The 15,354-nt window shown below is 40.7% G+C and overlaps 1 protein-coding gene and 34 non-coding genes across 39 annotated transcripts in view; 1 reads left to right on the top strand and 34 right to left on the bottom strand.

Annotated features, from left to right (window-relative positions):
* Window positions 1–15,354, top strand: part of pfkpb (phosphofructokinase, platelet b) — a 71,866-nt gene that overhangs the window by 15,607 nt on the left and 40,905 nt on the right. For all 5 annotated transcript variants that reach the window (XM_075482747.1, XM_075482746.1, XM_075482748.1 and 2 more), the window contains exons 3-7: window positions 1,081–1,158; window positions 4,562–4,751; window positions 4,840–5,005; window positions 5,140–5,184; window positions 5,453–5,561. In XM_075482747.1, the coding sequence (XP_075338862.1) occupies window positions 1,081–1,158; window positions 4,562–4,751; window positions 4,840–5,005; window positions 5,140–5,184; window positions 5,453–5,561 (588 nt within the window). The remainder of the gene's footprint in view (window positions 1–1,080; window positions 1,159–4,561; window positions 4,752–4,839; window positions 5,006–5,139; window positions 5,185–5,452; window positions 5,562–15,354) is intronic.
* Window positions 424–514, bottom strand: trnar-ccu (transfer RNA arginine (anticodon CCU)). The gene is given in 2 exon segments: window positions 424–459; window positions 478–514. It is a non-coding gene; the product is annotated as a tRNA-Arg (tRNA).
* Window positions 6,018–6,108, bottom strand: trnar-ucu (transfer RNA arginine (anticodon UCU)). The gene is given in 2 exon segments: window positions 6,018–6,053; window positions 6,072–6,108. It is a non-coding gene; the product is annotated as a tRNA-Arg (tRNA).
* Window positions 6,684–6,774, bottom strand: trnar-ucu (transfer RNA arginine (anticodon UCU)). The gene is given in 2 exon segments: window positions 6,684–6,719; window positions 6,738–6,774. It is a non-coding gene; the product is annotated as a tRNA-Arg (tRNA).
* trnar-ucu (transfer RNA arginine (anticodon UCU)) lies at window positions 7,131–7,221 on the bottom strand. The gene is given in 2 exon segments: window positions 7,131–7,166; window positions 7,185–7,221. It is a non-coding gene; the product is annotated as a tRNA-Arg (tRNA).
* Window positions 7,338–7,428, bottom strand: trnar-ucu (transfer RNA arginine (anticodon UCU)). Its single transcript is given in 2 exon segments — window positions 7,338–7,373; window positions 7,392–7,428. It is a non-coding gene; the product is annotated as a tRNA-Arg (tRNA).
* On the bottom strand, window positions 7,563–7,653 carry trnar-ucu (transfer RNA arginine (anticodon UCU)). Its single transcript is given in 2 exon segments — window positions 7,563–7,598; window positions 7,617–7,653. It is a non-coding gene; the product is annotated as a tRNA-Arg (tRNA).
* Window positions 7,785–7,875, bottom strand: trnar-ccu (transfer RNA arginine (anticodon CCU)). Its single transcript is given in 2 exon segments — window positions 7,785–7,820; window positions 7,839–7,875. It is a non-coding gene; the product is annotated as a tRNA-Arg (tRNA).
* trnar-ucu (transfer RNA arginine (anticodon UCU)) lies at window positions 8,010–8,100 on the bottom strand. Its single transcript is given in 2 exon segments — window positions 8,010–8,045; window positions 8,064–8,100. It is a non-coding gene; the product is annotated as a tRNA-Arg (tRNA).
* On the bottom strand, window positions 8,233–8,323 carry trnar-ucu (transfer RNA arginine (anticodon UCU)). The gene is given in 2 exon segments: window positions 8,233–8,268; window positions 8,287–8,323. It is a non-coding gene; the product is annotated as a tRNA-Arg (tRNA).
* Window positions 8,459–8,549, bottom strand: trnar-ucu (transfer RNA arginine (anticodon UCU)). The gene is given in 2 exon segments: window positions 8,459–8,494; window positions 8,513–8,549. It is a non-coding gene; the product is annotated as a tRNA-Arg (tRNA).
* Window positions 9,126–9,216, bottom strand: trnar-ucu (transfer RNA arginine (anticodon UCU)). Its single transcript is given in 2 exon segments — window positions 9,126–9,161; window positions 9,180–9,216. It is a non-coding gene; the product is annotated as a tRNA-Arg (tRNA).
* On the bottom strand, window positions 9,540–9,630 carry trnak-uuu (transfer RNA lysine (anticodon UUU)). Its single transcript is given in 2 exon segments — window positions 9,540–9,575; window positions 9,594–9,630. It is a non-coding gene; the product is annotated as a tRNA-Lys (tRNA).
* On the bottom strand, window positions 9,763–9,853 carry trnar-ccu (transfer RNA arginine (anticodon CCU)). The gene is given in 2 exon segments: window positions 9,763–9,798; window positions 9,817–9,853. It is a non-coding gene; the product is annotated as a tRNA-Arg (tRNA).
* Window positions 9,988–10,078, bottom strand: trnar-ucu (transfer RNA arginine (anticodon UCU)). The gene is given in 2 exon segments: window positions 9,988–10,023; window positions 10,042–10,078. It is a non-coding gene; the product is annotated as a tRNA-Arg (tRNA).
* trnar-ucu (transfer RNA arginine (anticodon UCU)) lies at window positions 10,213–10,303 on the bottom strand. The gene is given in 2 exon segments: window positions 10,213–10,248; window positions 10,267–10,303. It is a non-coding gene; the product is annotated as a tRNA-Arg (tRNA).
* On the bottom strand, window positions 10,437–10,527 carry trnar-ucu (transfer RNA arginine (anticodon UCU)). Its single transcript is given in 2 exon segments — window positions 10,437–10,472; window positions 10,491–10,527. It is a non-coding gene; the product is annotated as a tRNA-Arg (tRNA).
* Window positions 10,644–10,734, bottom strand: trnak-uuu (transfer RNA lysine (anticodon UUU)). The gene is given in 2 exon segments: window positions 10,644–10,679; window positions 10,698–10,734. It is a non-coding gene; the product is annotated as a tRNA-Lys (tRNA).
* Window positions 10,867–10,957, bottom strand: trnar-ucu (transfer RNA arginine (anticodon UCU)). The gene is given in 2 exon segments: window positions 10,867–10,902; window positions 10,921–10,957. It is a non-coding gene; the product is annotated as a tRNA-Arg (tRNA).
* trnar-ucu (transfer RNA arginine (anticodon UCU)) lies at window positions 11,089–11,179 on the bottom strand. Its single transcript is given in 2 exon segments — window positions 11,089–11,124; window positions 11,143–11,179. It is a non-coding gene; the product is annotated as a tRNA-Arg (tRNA).
* trnar-ucu (transfer RNA arginine (anticodon UCU)) lies at window positions 11,296–11,386 on the bottom strand. Its single transcript is given in 2 exon segments — window positions 11,296–11,331; window positions 11,350–11,386. It is a non-coding gene; the product is annotated as a tRNA-Arg (tRNA).
* trnar-ucu (transfer RNA arginine (anticodon UCU)) lies at window positions 11,518–11,608 on the bottom strand. The gene is given in 2 exon segments: window positions 11,518–11,553; window positions 11,572–11,608. It is a non-coding gene; the product is annotated as a tRNA-Arg (tRNA).
* On the bottom strand, window positions 11,742–11,832 carry trnar-ucu (transfer RNA arginine (anticodon UCU)). The gene is given in 2 exon segments: window positions 11,742–11,777; window positions 11,796–11,832. It is a non-coding gene; the product is annotated as a tRNA-Arg (tRNA).
* Window positions 11,949–12,039, bottom strand: trnak-uuu (transfer RNA lysine (anticodon UUU)). The gene is given in 2 exon segments: window positions 11,949–11,984; window positions 12,003–12,039. It is a non-coding gene; the product is annotated as a tRNA-Lys (tRNA).
* trnar-ucu (transfer RNA arginine (anticodon UCU)) lies at window positions 12,172–12,262 on the bottom strand. Its single transcript is given in 2 exon segments — window positions 12,172–12,207; window positions 12,226–12,262. It is a non-coding gene; the product is annotated as a tRNA-Arg (tRNA).
* Window positions 12,397–12,487, bottom strand: trnar-ucu (transfer RNA arginine (anticodon UCU)). The gene is given in 2 exon segments: window positions 12,397–12,432; window positions 12,451–12,487. It is a non-coding gene; the product is annotated as a tRNA-Arg (tRNA).
* trnar-ucu (transfer RNA arginine (anticodon UCU)) lies at window positions 12,843–12,933 on the bottom strand. The gene is given in 2 exon segments: window positions 12,843–12,878; window positions 12,897–12,933. It is a non-coding gene; the product is annotated as a tRNA-Arg (tRNA).
* trnar-ucu (transfer RNA arginine (anticodon UCU)) lies at window positions 13,234–13,324 on the bottom strand. Its single transcript is given in 2 exon segments — window positions 13,234–13,269; window positions 13,288–13,324. It is a non-coding gene; the product is annotated as a tRNA-Arg (tRNA).
* Window positions 13,625–13,715, bottom strand: trnar-ucu (transfer RNA arginine (anticodon UCU)). Its single transcript is given in 2 exon segments — window positions 13,625–13,660; window positions 13,679–13,715. It is a non-coding gene; the product is annotated as a tRNA-Arg (tRNA).
* Window positions 13,832–13,922, bottom strand: trnar-ucu (transfer RNA arginine (anticodon UCU)). The gene is given in 2 exon segments: window positions 13,832–13,867; window positions 13,886–13,922. It is a non-coding gene; the product is annotated as a tRNA-Arg (tRNA).
* Window positions 14,055–14,145, bottom strand: trnar-ucu (transfer RNA arginine (anticodon UCU)). The gene is given in 2 exon segments: window positions 14,055–14,090; window positions 14,109–14,145. It is a non-coding gene; the product is annotated as a tRNA-Arg (tRNA).
* Window positions 14,464–14,554, bottom strand: trnar-ucu (transfer RNA arginine (anticodon UCU)). Its single transcript is given in 2 exon segments — window positions 14,464–14,499; window positions 14,518–14,554. It is a non-coding gene; the product is annotated as a tRNA-Arg (tRNA).
* trnar-ucu (transfer RNA arginine (anticodon UCU)) lies at window positions 14,671–14,761 on the bottom strand. The gene is given in 2 exon segments: window positions 14,671–14,706; window positions 14,725–14,761. It is a non-coding gene; the product is annotated as a tRNA-Arg (tRNA).
* On the bottom strand, window positions 14,894–14,984 carry trnar-ucu (transfer RNA arginine (anticodon UCU)). Its single transcript is given in 2 exon segments — window positions 14,894–14,929; window positions 14,948–14,984. It is a non-coding gene; the product is annotated as a tRNA-Arg (tRNA).
* On the bottom strand, window positions 15,119–15,209 carry trnar-ucu (transfer RNA arginine (anticodon UCU)). Its single transcript is given in 2 exon segments — window positions 15,119–15,154; window positions 15,173–15,209. It is a non-coding gene; the product is annotated as a tRNA-Arg (tRNA).

Here is a 15,354-nt window from a genome sequence, read left to right as displayed (position 1 = left end):
AGAAACCCGCAATTGAAACTGACTTGTTTCATTCAATCAAATGAAATGTCTGCACTGAATGTCTTAACCAGTTCAGTTGATTGAATGAAACAAATCAGCTGTGCTGCTGCAGGGTTGGAACAAAAACCTGCAGCCACACCGGCCCTTTCCCGGTTCACTTTGACACCCCTGGTCTACAGGATGCTCTGCATGTGTGTTTCAATGGATCATAAATTACTGACTCTGGTGGGACTCGAACCCAAAACCTTTAAATTACATCTCACATTTTAAGTAGGAGTCCAATGCACTGTCCATTGCGCCACAGAGCCTTGATAATGCTACATTTTACGAGGAAGAACCTGCAATTGAAGACCAGCTGGGTAGACAAATGTACATGGGTCCACTGGATGCTCTACATGTGTGTTTCAATGGATCATAAATTACTGACTCTGGTGGGACTTGAACCCACAACCTTTGAATTACATCTCACATTTTAACTAGGAGTCCAACGCGCTGTCCATTGCGCCACAGAGCCTTCATGTGACAGCTGTAACTTCTTCATAAAGACGAGTCTTGTAGTCATTTGTCTACAACACTGCTGCAGATATGTCACATACTATACAACAAGTAGGACTTCTAATATCCAGATCACAATCAAAACACATCTTGTGAACCGTACACAATCTGACAACTCTTAAAGTCATGTAGTCTGAATTAGACTTCACAGAATGGAGGATTTACTGTGTGACCACAAACAGAAGGAGAAGGACGATATAAAAACATATTAAGCTCTGTTCTTTAATCAGAAGTAGAGACAAGTAATTTATTTAGGAATTGGCATCAGTGCTGCTCTGTGATGACCTGGCGACCCGTCCAAGGTGTGCTCTGCCTCTCGCCCAATGACAGCTGGGATAGGCTCCAGCCCTCCTGTGACCCTGAGCTGGATAATGCGGGAATAGCACAGGGATGGATGGATGGATTAATGCAGTTTTAAGCCTGTTAGAGGTTTTTCCCTGTTATGCATTATTCTAAATTAGTTGGAGGTTTTGTCAGTTTATGAACAGCTTTATGATTATCTGTGATATGTGTTGCTCCTACCAGGGGTACCAGGGGATGGTGGATGGCGGAGACAACATCAAAGAGGCAACGTGGGAAAGCGTCTCCAGCATGCTACAAGTGGTAAGCAGAACCTCCTACTTCTGATTCAGGTCACACACACTCACACACGTGTTCCTCTCATGTCCCAGAAACAATGACGCTCTTATTTGCAGTAAACAGCAACACAGTAAAAGTGATTCTTTGTTGGTTAGCATTAGCATTTTGAAATTATTTGTAAAGAATAGACAGAGCAACTAAGCTTCTAGCATGCAGCCTATGATCAGTTTTTTTTCTTTCTCTAAAGTTTATGAGGAGTGAATGAACAGAGTATCTGTCAGGGTGTTTTCTGGCTTTTCCGTATTTAAACCTCTTGGTTTTCATCTTTTTAGGTTTCATTTGTCAGCTCAGGATGTATTTTAATGCCTGGTGTGAACATACACACATAAAAGTGTCCTCTTGTCATGTGATATTCTGGGAGACATGGTAGTAAAAGTAAAACAACTGGTGGGACTTGAACCCACAACCTTTGAATTACTCCTCAAAGTCAAAGTCAAAGATTTAAAAATGTCTCCATTTGGTGAAAGTTTAACCTCCACTGGCAGTTTGTTCCACTTGTTTGCAGCATAACAGCTAAATGCTGCTTCTCCATGTTTCTCAAGCATTAACTAGAAGTCCAACGCGCTGTCCGTTGTGCCACAGAGTCTGTTGATGCATATATTTTCATAAAAGTCCAAATCTTAAGTCTTTCCTTTGCTACACACACCCTTTGCCCTTCTGTTTCTTCTCCAAAAACTATGAATCAAAAAATTGCTCCACCTTTCCTCTCTGACGTTATCTTCAGTCCAATGAAACAGATCTGCGGTGTCATATGACACTTTATGTTCTTCAGCAACAAAACCACCATTTACGAGTCAAATCCTCTGAGCGGTTCATCTCTCGCCTTGTTCCACTGGTTTTTTGGATGTCATGATGTGACGGAGAGTCTGAACAAGGTGCTTTTTTATTCGATTATCTAGATACTCAGTGACAAAATAGTGCTTGACTTCCTCCTCAGCTTGATGCTGCTTCCAAGGAAAATAGATTTGGTGCTTTTTTTTAGGAGAGTGATTGGTTGAGCTGCTGGTGGGTGATCTGTATGTGCAAAGAGCTACAGGTTTGAGGTAGAATGTATTTTATATTGAAACTACTGGACCACTAGTAGTCAGGTGCACTGTTTATTATGCCACAGACCCTTTTTTTTTTTTAATGGAGCACTAAGCAAATCATAACCTTCAGAAAAATTCTCTTCTTAGAAAAGATTGTAAATGACGTCGTTTGTAATGTAATTCTGATTAAAGTATTACTTTACTGAGAAAAGTCCAGCTTTAGTCATACTTGAATTCACAAGGGCCTTTCTGCTATGACTCTATATATACACAAACAGAGATCTGCACTTAGAATACCACAGATTGTTTATCTTGCCATATTTTTAAGGGTTTTGGCTGCGTTCCAAGTAGTTTGGTTCAGCGTTTGCAGCTATAAATCCAAGATTTCTGAAGGAGCATAAGGAGAGAAAGTATAACTGAAATATTTGATCTTCTGTTTTTCACTAAGAACATTTCTAACTGATTGAAATGACCCAGATGTATCAAAGTAGCAGCTATGATAAGACCTGTCTGATTCCCCCAGTTCCTTATCACCGCAATGTGACACTCCATGTGATTCATATGGATAAATATGAGGACAGGAGGGTGAGCGTGTGCACCCAGGGGCAACAATATCTTCCACTTTTGTGTCTAATTCTTTCCTTTCTTAATTACTTAATTCCTCGTTCAGTGAGTGGGGACAGATGAATATGCCACAACTCAGGCTCTCAGCTTTTCCTCCAACTCTGCTATGCTGCTTGTAAAGTGCAAATGAGAATGAAATAACGATCAGAGTTGCGAACCCTGAGTCCTGGAATCATGGGCTTACACTGTATTTCTGCCCAGGTAACAGAGATGTATAGTAACAAAGTAGAACTACTTCACTACTCTACTTAAGTACTAAAATGCTGTATCTGTACTCTACTGGAGTATTATTTTTTTCTCCTACTTCCACTTTTACTTCAGTACATATTTTCAATGAGTTTAGTACTTTTACTCCGATACATTTTTTATGTGCTGCATCGTTACTCGTTATTATAAACGCACACATAAAAACGTACACTCATTCATGCACAAACACACCCACACGCATACAAACACGCAAACATACATATAAAAACACACACAGAGAGACACACAAGCATGCACATAGTTTAAGAAGGGGAAAAGTTGTAGAGAAAAATAAGCACAAGCAGGGAAGAGAGGGGACATGCTTGATCTGTTTGTTCACAAAGAAAAAAGCCCAGTGTTTTCAGGTGTTCAAATCACTTTGTTTTTACATGAAATTTGTATTTGTATGTGGCCTACTGGCCTTGAGATTGAGAAGTTGAAAGAAAATGACAAGGATGAAAAGAAAATGTGTAATGTGTGAAGTGATGGGAGATGCTTTAAAGGGGGAAGGGACATACTTGCCAATACATATTATTTTGTTCAAACGAGTTAAGCTCAATGTTTTAAGGTGCTCTTGTACATTCCGCTGTACTGCTGTTACAACCAAACATTTTGAATAATATAAACAATTTGATTTTCAAACTTTAGACTGATTTCTTTAATAACTACATTACACAATACTTTTACTTTCAGTACTTGAGTAGTAATTTTAAAAATAAACTACTTGCAATACTTAAGTACAAAACATGTTTAATACTTTAGTACTTCCACTTAAGTATGGTGCTTAAAGAGCATTTCTACTTCTACTCAAGCTACTCTACGCAGCCTTTGTTTGCAGCTACTGGCAGCATGAACTGAAAATGAGTGGGACAGAGAAAAAACATGGCCGCTCATATCCACGGTTTCTCCCAGATAAATGGTTGGAATGGAGTCACTTTTCATCAGAAGTATAGTGGCAAACCCAGTTGTTTTTTAGTCAAATTCAAGAGTGGAGGAGATTAAAAATGCAGAGCTTTTTTTTTTTTTTGATGGGACACTGTGTCTGTAGATAAGCTGAATCCACTTCTGCTTTAGTTTGACATCTTTACATAAAAGCCTACAGAATCCGATTTCATAGTCATAAACAGCACATGTCACATTAGTCATTTTAGCTACCAGAGGAAAACAAACCGACTTGCTTCTCCACTTTACTTGTGTTTGCTTGTCCTATAAATTGCTTGAGCCGCACTCACCAAGTAGTCCAACTAGTTGGAGCTGGTTCATCCAATCAGCACATTCAGGCTTTTTGATGGTGCTCTGCAGATTCAAAATGTAAATTTTGCTTGTGATATGTCTTGTACACATAAAAAGGTGAAAGGGTTTGAATATCTTACATGTCAGCTTCTAAGAGAGCATAAAACATCCCATAGTTTGTTGTTTTTTACGTAAGTGTACTTGATTTTCCTTGTGTGATTTCATTTTGACCTCAGGGCGGTACAGTCATCGGCAGTGCCCGCTGTAAAGAGTTTCGTACCCATGAGGGACGCCTGAAAGCTGCTCACAACCTGGTGCAGCACGGCATCACCAACCTGTGTGTGATTGGTGGAGACGGCAGCCTGACTGGAGCCAACCTGTTCAGAGAGGAGTGGAGCGGCCTGTTGAATGAGCTACTTGAGCAAGGTGAATGGTCGATGTTGTTAACTTTACCTATGAAAACACTGTGACTCTTCAAACCATTATTTGACACTATATATTTATTTATTTTCAGGTCTCATCGATGAGGAGGCCGCCCGCAGTAACTCTGTGCTCCACATTGTGGGCATGGTTGGCTCTATCGATAACGACTTCTGCGGCACGGACATGACCATTGGCACCGACTCGGCCCTGCATCGGATCATCGAGGTGGTGGACGCCATCATGACCACTGCTCAAAGGTGAACAAATTCACGACTTGAAGCTTTACAAGATCCGAAAAGAAGCAAAAAAAAGCATGATGACAAAGGGCAGAAGGGCAGTTGTGTGTAGTTGTGCTTTTCCTTGTTTTTGACATTCTTTCTGTTTTCTGCAGCCACCAGAGGACATTTGTCCTGGAAGTCATGGGCAGGCATTGTGGGTGAGTTCTACACAAAAATACTGAACACTTATGAACATAATTCTACTCATTCACGAAGCTTATGCAGACAACTTTTTTAACAGTTTAAGCATCTAGTTCCACTGTTTTTTTTGAGGGTATATTTCTCTGCTACAGTTAACTTTACGCAAAAAAGATGAACAAGTCAAGTGAAGTCTGTGCGTGTGTAGAAGATCTGTAAATATCTGTTTCACAGAGGGGATTTTTTTAAAATAAATGTTGGAATAAGAGAATTTATGTGTGTCTCCAGATACCTGGCTCTGGTCAGTGCCCTGGCATGTGGAGCAGACTGGGTTTTTATCCCAGAAATGCCTCCCGAAGATGGCTGGGAAGACAGCATGTGTCAGAAGCTGTCTGAGGTAACACACCCAGCTTTTTAAAAAGCTCTGAACCTGAACCAGTTGTGCATGTACTCAAACTCACCACAGTTGAGACTGCAAAAGTTTCTTTTAAAAAATGGTGAGTATTAGGATATTCCTGTTGAGAAGGTAAACCGTCAACTCTGGTGGAAATTATGGAAAGCCAAAAGGGTCATTTTTTAATACACTACAATAATACAAAAGCTGACAATTCAGTTGTCCTGTAGTCTGAATTAGACTTGAAGATGAAGATGGGTCTACAGGAGGCTCTACATGTTTGTTTGAATGGATCATAAAGTAACAACTCTGGTGGATCTAGACCCCACAACCATTGAAGTACATCTTTTGTTTAACTAGAAGTCCAACACGCTATCCATTGCGCCACAGAGCCTTTTTTCAAATGAAGATGGGTCTGCAGGATAGTCTTCATATCTATTTGAATGGATCATAAAGTAATGACTCTGGTGGGACTTGAACCCACAACCTTTGAATTACATCTTTCTTTTTAACTAGAAGTCCAACACGCTGTCCATTGCGCCACAGAGCCTTGACAATGCTACATTTTAATGGGAAGAAACTTGCAATTGAAGACCAGCTGGGTAGATAAATGCACATTTTTTTCAAACTTAAATGGATCTGCAGGATGCTCTTCATGTGTTTAAATGGATCATAAAGTAACAACTCTGGTGGGACTTGAACCCACAACCTTTGAATTACATCTTTCTTTTTAACAAGGAGTCCAACGCGCTGTCCATTGCGCCAAAGAGCCTTGATAAGGCTACATTTTACAAGGAAGAAACCCGCAATTGAAGACCAGCTAGGTAGTCAAATGTACATTTTTTTCAAACGTAAATGGATCTGCAGGATGCTCCACATGTGTTTAAATGGACCATAAAGTAACTACTCTGGTTGGACTCGAACCCACAACCTTTGAATTACATCTTTCTCTTTAACAATAAGTCCAAAGCGCTGTCCATTGCGCCACAGAGCCTTGCTAATGCTACCTTTCACAAGAAGGAAACCCGCAACTTAAGACCAGCTGGGTCGTTAAAAGTACGTTTTTTTCAAACGTAAATGGGTCTGCAGGATGCTCTTCATGTTTTTAAATGGATCATAAAGTAACGACTCTGGTGGGACTCGAACCTACAACCTTTGAATTACATCTTTCTTTTTAACTAGAAGTCCAACGCGCTGTCCATTACGCCACAGAGCCTTGATAAGGCTACATTTTACAAGGAAGAAACCCGCAATTGAAGACCAGCTAGGTAGTCAAATGTACATTTTTTTCAAACGTAAATGGATCTGCAGGATGCTCCACATGTGTTTAAATGGACCATAAAGTAACGACTCTGGTTGGACTCGAACCCACAACCTTTGAATTACATCTTTCTCTTTAACAATAAGTCCAACGTGCTGTCCATTGCGCCACAGAGCCTTGATAATGCTACATTTTACAAGGAAGAAACCTGCTATTGAAGACCAGCTGGGTCATTAAAAGTACGTTTTTTTTCAAACGAAGATGGGTTTGCAGGATGCTTTACATGTTTGGTTGAGTGGATCATAAAGTAATGACTCTGGTGGGACTCGAACCCACAACCTTTGAATTACATCTTTCTTTTTAACTAGAAGTCCAACACGCTGTCCATTGCGCCACAGAGCCTTGATAATGCTACATTTTACAAGGAAGAAACGTGCAATTGAAGACCAGCTGGGTAGTCAAACGTAAATGGGTCTGCAGGATGCCCTCTGCATATGTTTAAATGGATCATAAAGTACTGACTCTGGTGGGACTCGAACCCACAACCTTTGAATTACATCTTTCTTTTTAACTAGAAGTCCAACTCGCTTTCCATTGCGCCACAGAGCCTTGATAATGCTACATTTTACAAGGAAGAAACCCGTAATAGAAGACAGGCTGGGTCGTCAAATGTAAATTTTTTTTCAAACGTAAATGGGTCTGCAGGATGCGCTATGCATGTGTTTAAATGGATCATAAAGTAACGACTCTGGTGGGACTCGAACCCACAACCTTTGAATTACATCTTTCTTTTTAACTAGAAGTCCAACTCGCTTTCCATTGCGCCACAGAGCCTTGATGATGCTACATTTTACAAGGAAGAAACCCTCAATTGAAGACCAGCTAGGTAGTCAAATGTACATTTTTTTCAAACGTAAGTGGGTCTGCAGGATGCTCTACATGTGTTTAAATGGACCATAAAGTAATGACTCTGGTGGGACTCGAACCTACAACCTTTGAATTACATCTCACATTTTAACTAGGAGTCCAACGCACTATCCATTGCGCCACAGAGCCTTGCTGATGCTTCATTTTACAAGGAAGAAACCCGCAATTGAAGACCAGCTGGGTCGTTAAAAGTACGTTTTTTTTCAAAAGAAGATGGGTTTGCAGGATGCTTTACATGTTTGTTTGAGTGGATCATAAAGTAACGACTCTGGTGGGACTCGAACCCACAACCTTTGAATTACATCTTTCTTTTTAACTAGAAGTCCAACGCTCTAGCCATTGCGCCACAGAGCCTTGCTAATGCTACCTTTTACAAGAACGAAACCCGCAACTTAAGAACAGCTGGGTCGTTAAAAGTACGTTTTTTTTCAAACGAAGATGGGTTTGCAGGATGCTCTGCATGTGTTTGAGTGGATCATAAAGTAATGACTCTGGTGGGACTCGAACCCACAACCTTTGAATTACATCTTTCTTTTTAACTAGAAGTCCAATGCGCTATCCATTGCGCCACAGAGACTTGCTAATGCTACATTTTACAAGGAAGAAACCTGCAATTGAAGACCAGCTGGGTTGTTAAAAGTACGTTTTTTTTTCAAACGAAGATTGGTTTGCAGGATGTTCTACATGTTTGTTTGAGTGAATCATAAAGTAACGACTCTGGTGGGACTCGAACCCACAAACTTTGAATTACATCTCACATTTTAACTAGAAGTCCAACGTGCTACCCATTGCGCCACAGAGCCTCGCTAGTGCTACATTTTACAAGGAAGAAACCCGCAATTGAAGACCAGCTGGGTAGTCAAATGTACATTTTTTTCAAATGTAAATGGGTCTGCAGGATGCTCTACACGTGTTTAAATGGATCATAAAGTACCGACTGGTGGGACTCGAACCCACAACCTTTGAATTACATCTCACATTTTAACTAGGAGTCCAACGCACTATCCATTGCGCCACAGAGCCTTGCTGATGCTTCATTTTACAAGGAAGAAACCTGCAATTGAAGAGCAGCTGGGTCGTTAAAAGTACGTTTTTTTTCAAACGAAGATGGGTTTGCAGGATGCTTTACATGTTTGTTTGAGTGGATCATAAAGTAACGACTCTGGTGGGACTCGAACCCACAACCTTTGAATTACATCTTTCTTTTTAACTAGAAGTCAGATGCGCTGTCCATTGCGCAACAGAGCCTTGCTAATGCTACATTTTACAAGGAAGAAACCCGCAATTGAAGACCAGCTAGGTAGTCAAATGTACATTTTTTTCAAACGTAAATGGGTCTGCAGGATGCTCTACATGTGTTTAAATGGACCATAAATTAATGACTCTGGTGGGACTCGAACCCACAACCTTTGAATTACATCTTTCTTTTTAACTAGAAGTCCAACGCGCTGTCCATTGTGCCACAGAGCCTTGATAATGTTACATTTTACAAGGAAGAAACGTGCAATTGAAGACCAGCTGGGTAGTCAAACGTAAATGGGTCTGCAGGATGCCCTCTGCATATGTTTAAATGGATCATAAAGTACCGACTCTGGTGGGACTCGAAGCCACAACCTTTGAATTACATCTTTCTTTTTAACTAGAAGTCAAACGCTCTAGCCATTGCGCCACAGAGCCTTGATAATGCTACATTTTACAAGGAAGAAACATGCAATTGAAGACCAGCTGGGTAGTCAAATGAAGATGGGTCTACAAGATGTGCTTCATATCTGTTAGAATGGATCATAAAGTAACGACTCTGGTGGGACTCGAACCCGCAACCTTTGAATTACATCTTTCTTTTTAACTAAAAGTCCAACGCACTGTCCATTGCGCCACAGAGCCTTGACACTGTTACATTTTACAAGGAAGAAACGTGCAATTGAAGACCAGCTGGGTTGTTAAAAGTGAGTTTTCTTTTAAACGAAGATGGGTTTGCAGGATGCTCTGCATGTGTTTGAGTGGATCATAAAGTAATGACTCTGGTGGGACTCGAACCCACAACCTTTGAATTACATCTCACATTTTAACTAGGAGTCCAACGCACTATCCATTGCGCCACAGAGCCTTGCTGATGCTTCATTTTACAAGGAAGAAACCTGCAATTGAAGAGCAGCTGGGTCGTTAAAAGTACGTTTTTTTTCAAACGAAGATGGGTTTGCAGGATGCTTTACATGTTTTTTTGAGTGGATCATAAAGTAACGACTCTGGTGGGACTCAAACCCACAACCTTTGAATTACATCTCACATTTTAACTAGAAGTCCAACGCACTATCCATTGCGCCACAGAGCCTTACTAATGCTACATTTTACAAGAAAGAATCCTGCAATTGAAGACCAGCTGGGTCGTTAAAAGTACGTTTTTTTTCAAACGAAGATGGGTTTGCAGGATGCTTTACATGTTTTTTTGAGTGGATCATAAAGTAACGACTCTGGTGGGACTCAAACCCACAACCTTTGAATTACATCTCACATTTTAACTAGAAGTCCAACGCGCTGTCCATTGCGCCACAGAGCCTTGATAATGCAACATTTTACAAGGGAGAAACCTGCAATTGAAGACCAGCTGGGTAGATAAATGCACCTTTTTTTCAAACGTAAATGGGTCTGCAGGATTTTCTTCACGTGTGTTTGAATGGACCATGAAGTAACGACTCTGGTGGGACTCGAACCCACAACCTTTGAATTACATCTTTCTTTTTAACTAGAAGTCCAACGCGCTGTCCATTGTGCCACAGAGCCTTGATAATGTTACATTTTACAAGGAAGAAACGTGCAATTGAAGACCAGCTGGGTAGTCAAATGAAGATGGGTCTCCAGGATGTGCTTCATATCTGTTAGAATGGATCATAAAGTAACGACTCTGGTGGGACTCGAACCCGCAACCTTTGAATTACATCTTTCTTTTTAACTAAAAGTCCAACGCGCTGTCCATTGCGCCACAGAGCCTTGACACTGTTACATTTTACAAGGAAGAAACGTGCAAATGAAGACCAGCTGGGTTGTTAAAAGTGAGTTTTCTTTTAAACGAAGATGGGTTTGCAGGATGCTCTGCATGTGTTTGAGTGGATCATAAAGTAATGACTCTGGTGGGACTCGAACCCACAACCTTTGAATTACATCTTTCTTTTTAACTAGAAGGCCAATGCACTGTCCATTGCGCCACAGAGCCTTGATAATGCTACATTTTATAAGGAAGAAACCTGCAATTGAAGACCAGCTGGGTAGATAAATGCACCTTTTTTTCAAACGTAAATGGGTCTGCAGGATGCTCTGCATGTGTTTGAGTGGATCATAAAGTAATGACTCTGGTGGGACTCGAACCCACAACCTTTGAATTACATCTTTCTTTTTAACTAGAAGTCCAACGCGCTGTCCATTGCGCCACAGAGCCTTGATAATGTTACATTTTACAAGGAAGAAACGTGCAATTGAAGACCAGCTGGGTAGTCAAATGACGATGGGTCTCCATGATGTGCTTCATATCTGTTAGAATGGATCATAAAGTAACGACTCTGGTGGGACTCGAACCCACAACCTTTGAATTACATCTTTCTTTTTAACTAGAAGTCCAACGCGCTGTCCATTGCGCCACAGAGCCTTGATAATGCTACATTTTACAAGGAAGAAACCCGCAATTGAAGACCAGCTAGGTAGTCAAATGGACATTTTTTTCAAACGTAAATGGGTCTGCAGGATGCTCTACATGTGTTTAAATGGACCATAAAGTAATGACTCTGGTGGGACTCGAACCCACAACCTTTGAATTACATCTTTCTTTTTAACTAGAAGTCCAACGCGCTGTCCATTGCGCCACAGAGCCTTGATAACGCAACATTTTACAAGGGAGAAACCTGCAATTGAAGACCAGCTGGGTAGATAAATGCACCTTTTTTTCAAACGTAAATGGGTCTGCAGGATTTTCTTCACGTGTGTTTGAATGGACCATGAAGTAACGACTCTGGTGGGACTCGAACCCACAACCTTTGAATTACATCTTTCTTTTTAACTAGAAGTCCAACGCGCTGTCCATTGTGCCACAGAGCCTTGATAATGTTACATTTTACAAGGAAGAAACGTGCAATTGAAGACCAGCTGGGTAGTCAAATGAAGATGGGTCTCCAGGATGTGCTTCATATCTGTTAGAATGGATCATAAAGTAACGACTCTGGTGGGACTCGAACCCGCAACCTTTGAATTACATCTTTCTTTTTAACTAAAAGTCCAACGCGCTGTCCATTGCGCCACAGAGCCTTGACACTGTTACATTTTACAAGGAAGAAACGTGCAATTGAAGACCAGCTGGGTTGTTAAAAGTGAGTTTTCTTTTAAACGAAGATGGGTTTGCAGGATGCTCTGCATGTGTTTGAGTGGATCATAAAGTAATGACTCTGGTGGGACTCGAACCCACAACCTTTGAATTACATCTTTCTTTTTAACTAGAAGTCCAATGCGCTGTCCATTGCGCCACATAGCCTTGCTAATGCTACATTTTACAAGGAAGAAACCTGCAATTGAAGACCAGCTGGGTTGTTAAAAGTACGTTTTTTTTCAAACGAAGATGGGTTTGCAGGATGCTTTACATGGTTGGTTGAGTGGATCATAAAGTAATGACTCTGGTGGGACTCAAACCCACAACCTTTGAATTACATCTCACATTTTAACTAGAATTCCAACGCGCTATCCATTGCGCCACAGAGCCTTGCTAATGCTACATTTTACAAGGAAGAAACCTGCAATTGAAGACTAGCTGGGTCGTTAAAAGTTAATTTTTTTCAAACGAAGATGGGTTTGCAGGATGCTCTACATGTTTGTTTGAGTGGATCATTAAGTAACAACTCTGGTGGGACTTGAACCCATAACCTTTGAATTACATCTCACATTTTAACTAGAAGTCCAACGGGCTATCCATTGTGCCACAGAGCCTTGCTAATGCTACATTTTACAAGGAAGAAACCCGTAATTGAAGACCAGCTGGGTAGTCAAATATACATTTTTTTCAAATATAAATTGGTCTGCAGGATACTCTACACGTGTTTAAATGGACCATAAAGTAACGACTCTGGTGGGACTTGAACCCACAACCTTTGAATTACATCTCACATTTTAACTAGAAGTCCAACGCGCTGTCCATTGTGCCACAGAGCCTTGATAATGTTACATTTTACAAGGAAGAAACCTGCAATTGAAGACCAGCTGGGTAGTCAAATGAAGATGGGTCTCCAGGATGTGCTTCATATCTTTTAGAATGGATCATAAAGTAACGACTCTGGTGGGACTCGAACCCACAACCTTTGAATTACACATTTCTTAATTGTAAAATCATACATTTTACAAGGAAGAAACCTGAAATTGAAAACCAGCTGGGTCGTTAAAAGTAGGTTTTTTTCAAACGAAGATGGGTTTGAAGGATGCTTTACATGTTTATTTGAGTGGATCATAAAGTAACGACTCTGGTGGGACTCGAACCCACAACCTTTGAATTACATCTCACATTTTAACTAGAAGTCCAACGCGCTGTCCATTGTGCCACAGAGCCTTGATAATGTTACATTTTACAAGGAAGAAACCTGCAATTGAAGACCAGCTGGGTAGTCAAATGAAGATGGGTCTCCAGGATGTGCTTCATATCTTTTAGAATGGATCATAAAGTAACGACTCTGGTGGGACTCGAACCCACAACCTTTGAATTACATCTTTCTTAATTGTAAAATCATACATTTTACAAGGAAGAAACCTGAAATTGAAAACCAGCTGGGTCGTTAAAAGTAGGTTTTTTTCAAACGAAGATGGGTTTGCAGGATGCTTTACATGTTTATTTGAGTGGATCATAAAGTAACGACTCTGGTGGGACTCGAACCCACAACCTTTGAATTACATCTTTCTTTTTAACTAGAAGTCCAACGCGCTGTCCATTGTGCCACAGAGCCTTGATAATGTTACATTTTACAAGGAAGAAACGTGCAATTGAAGACCAGCTGGGTAGTCAAATGAAGATGGGTCTCCAGGATGTGCTTCATATCTGTTAGAATGGATAATAAAGTAACGACTCTGGTGGGACTCGAACCCGCAACCTTTGAATTACATCTTTCTTTTTAACTAGAAGTCCAACGCGCTGTCCATTGCGCCACAGAGCCTTGACACTGTTACATTTTACAAGGAAGAAACGTGCAATTGAAGACCAGCTGGGTTGTTAAAAGTGAGTTTTCTTTTAAACGAAGATGGGTTTGCAGGATGCTCTGCATGTGTTTGAGTGGATCATAAAGTAATGACTCTGGTGGGACTCGAACCCACAACCTTTGAATTACATCTTTCTTTTTAACTAGAAGTCCAATGCGCTGTCCATTGCGCCACAGAGCCTTGCTAATGCTACATTTTACAAGGAAGAAACCTGCAATTGAAGACCAGCTGGGTTGTTAAACGTACGTTTTTTTTCAAACGAAGATGGGTTTGCAGGATGCTTTACATGTTTGGTTGAGTGGATCATAAAGTAACGACTCTGGTGGGACTCGAACCCACAACCTTTGAATTACATCTTTCTTAATTGTAAAATCATACATTTTACAAGGAAGAAACCTGAAATTGAAAACCAGCTGGGTCGTTAAAAGTAGGTTTTTTTCAAACGAAGATGGGTTTGCAGGATGCTTTACATGTTTATTTGAGTGGATCATAAAGTAACGACTCTGGTGGGACTCGAACCCACAACCTTTGAATTACATCTTTCTTTTTAACTAGAAGTCCAACGCGCTGTCCATTGTGCCACAGAGCCTTGATAATGTTACATTTTACAAGGAAGAAACGTGCAATTGAAGACCAGCTGGGTAGTCAAATGAAGATGGGTCTCCAGGATGTGCTTCATATCTGTTAGAATGGATCATAAAGTAACGACTCTGGTGGGACTCGAACCCGCAACCTTTGAATTACATCTTTCTTTTTAACTAGAAGTCCAACGCGCTGTCCATTGCGCCACAGAGCCTTGACACTGTTACATTTTACAAGGAAGAAACGTGCAATTGAAGACCAGCTGGGTTGTTAAAAGTGAGTTTTCTTTTAAACGAAGATGGGTTTGCAGGATGCTCTGCATGTGTTTGAGTGGATCATAAAGTAATGACTCTGGTGGGACTCGAACCCACAACCTTTGAATTACATCTTTCTTTTTAACTAGAAGTCCAATGCGCTGTCCATTGCGCCACAGAGCCTTGCTAATGCTACATTTTACAAGGAAGAAACCTGCAATTGAAGACCAGCTGGGTTGTTAAAAGTACGTTTTTTTTCAAACGAAGATGGGTTTGCAGGATGCTTTACATGGTTGGTTGAGTGGATCATAAAGTAATGACTCTGGTGGGACTCAAACCCACAACCTTTGAATTACATCTCACATTTTAACTAGAATTCCAACGCGCTATCCATTGCGCCACAGAGCCTTGCTAATGCTACATTTTACAAGGAAGAAACCTGCAATTGAAGACTAGCTGGGTCGTTAAAAGTTAATTTTTTTCAAACGAAGATGGGTTTGCAGGATGCTCTACATGTTTGTTTGAGTGGATCATTAAGTAACAACTCTGGTGG

Source organism: Odontesthes bonariensis, chromosome 14 (assembly GCF_027942865.1).
Source record: "Odontesthes bonariensis isolate fOdoBon6 chromosome 14, fOdoBon6.hap1, whole genome shotgun sequence".
Taxonomy (NCBI): Eukaryota; Metazoa; Chordata; class Actinopteri; order Atheriniformes; family Atherinopsidae; genus Odontesthes; species Odontesthes bonariensis.
This window is presented reverse-complemented; position numbering and strand designations above follow the sequence as displayed.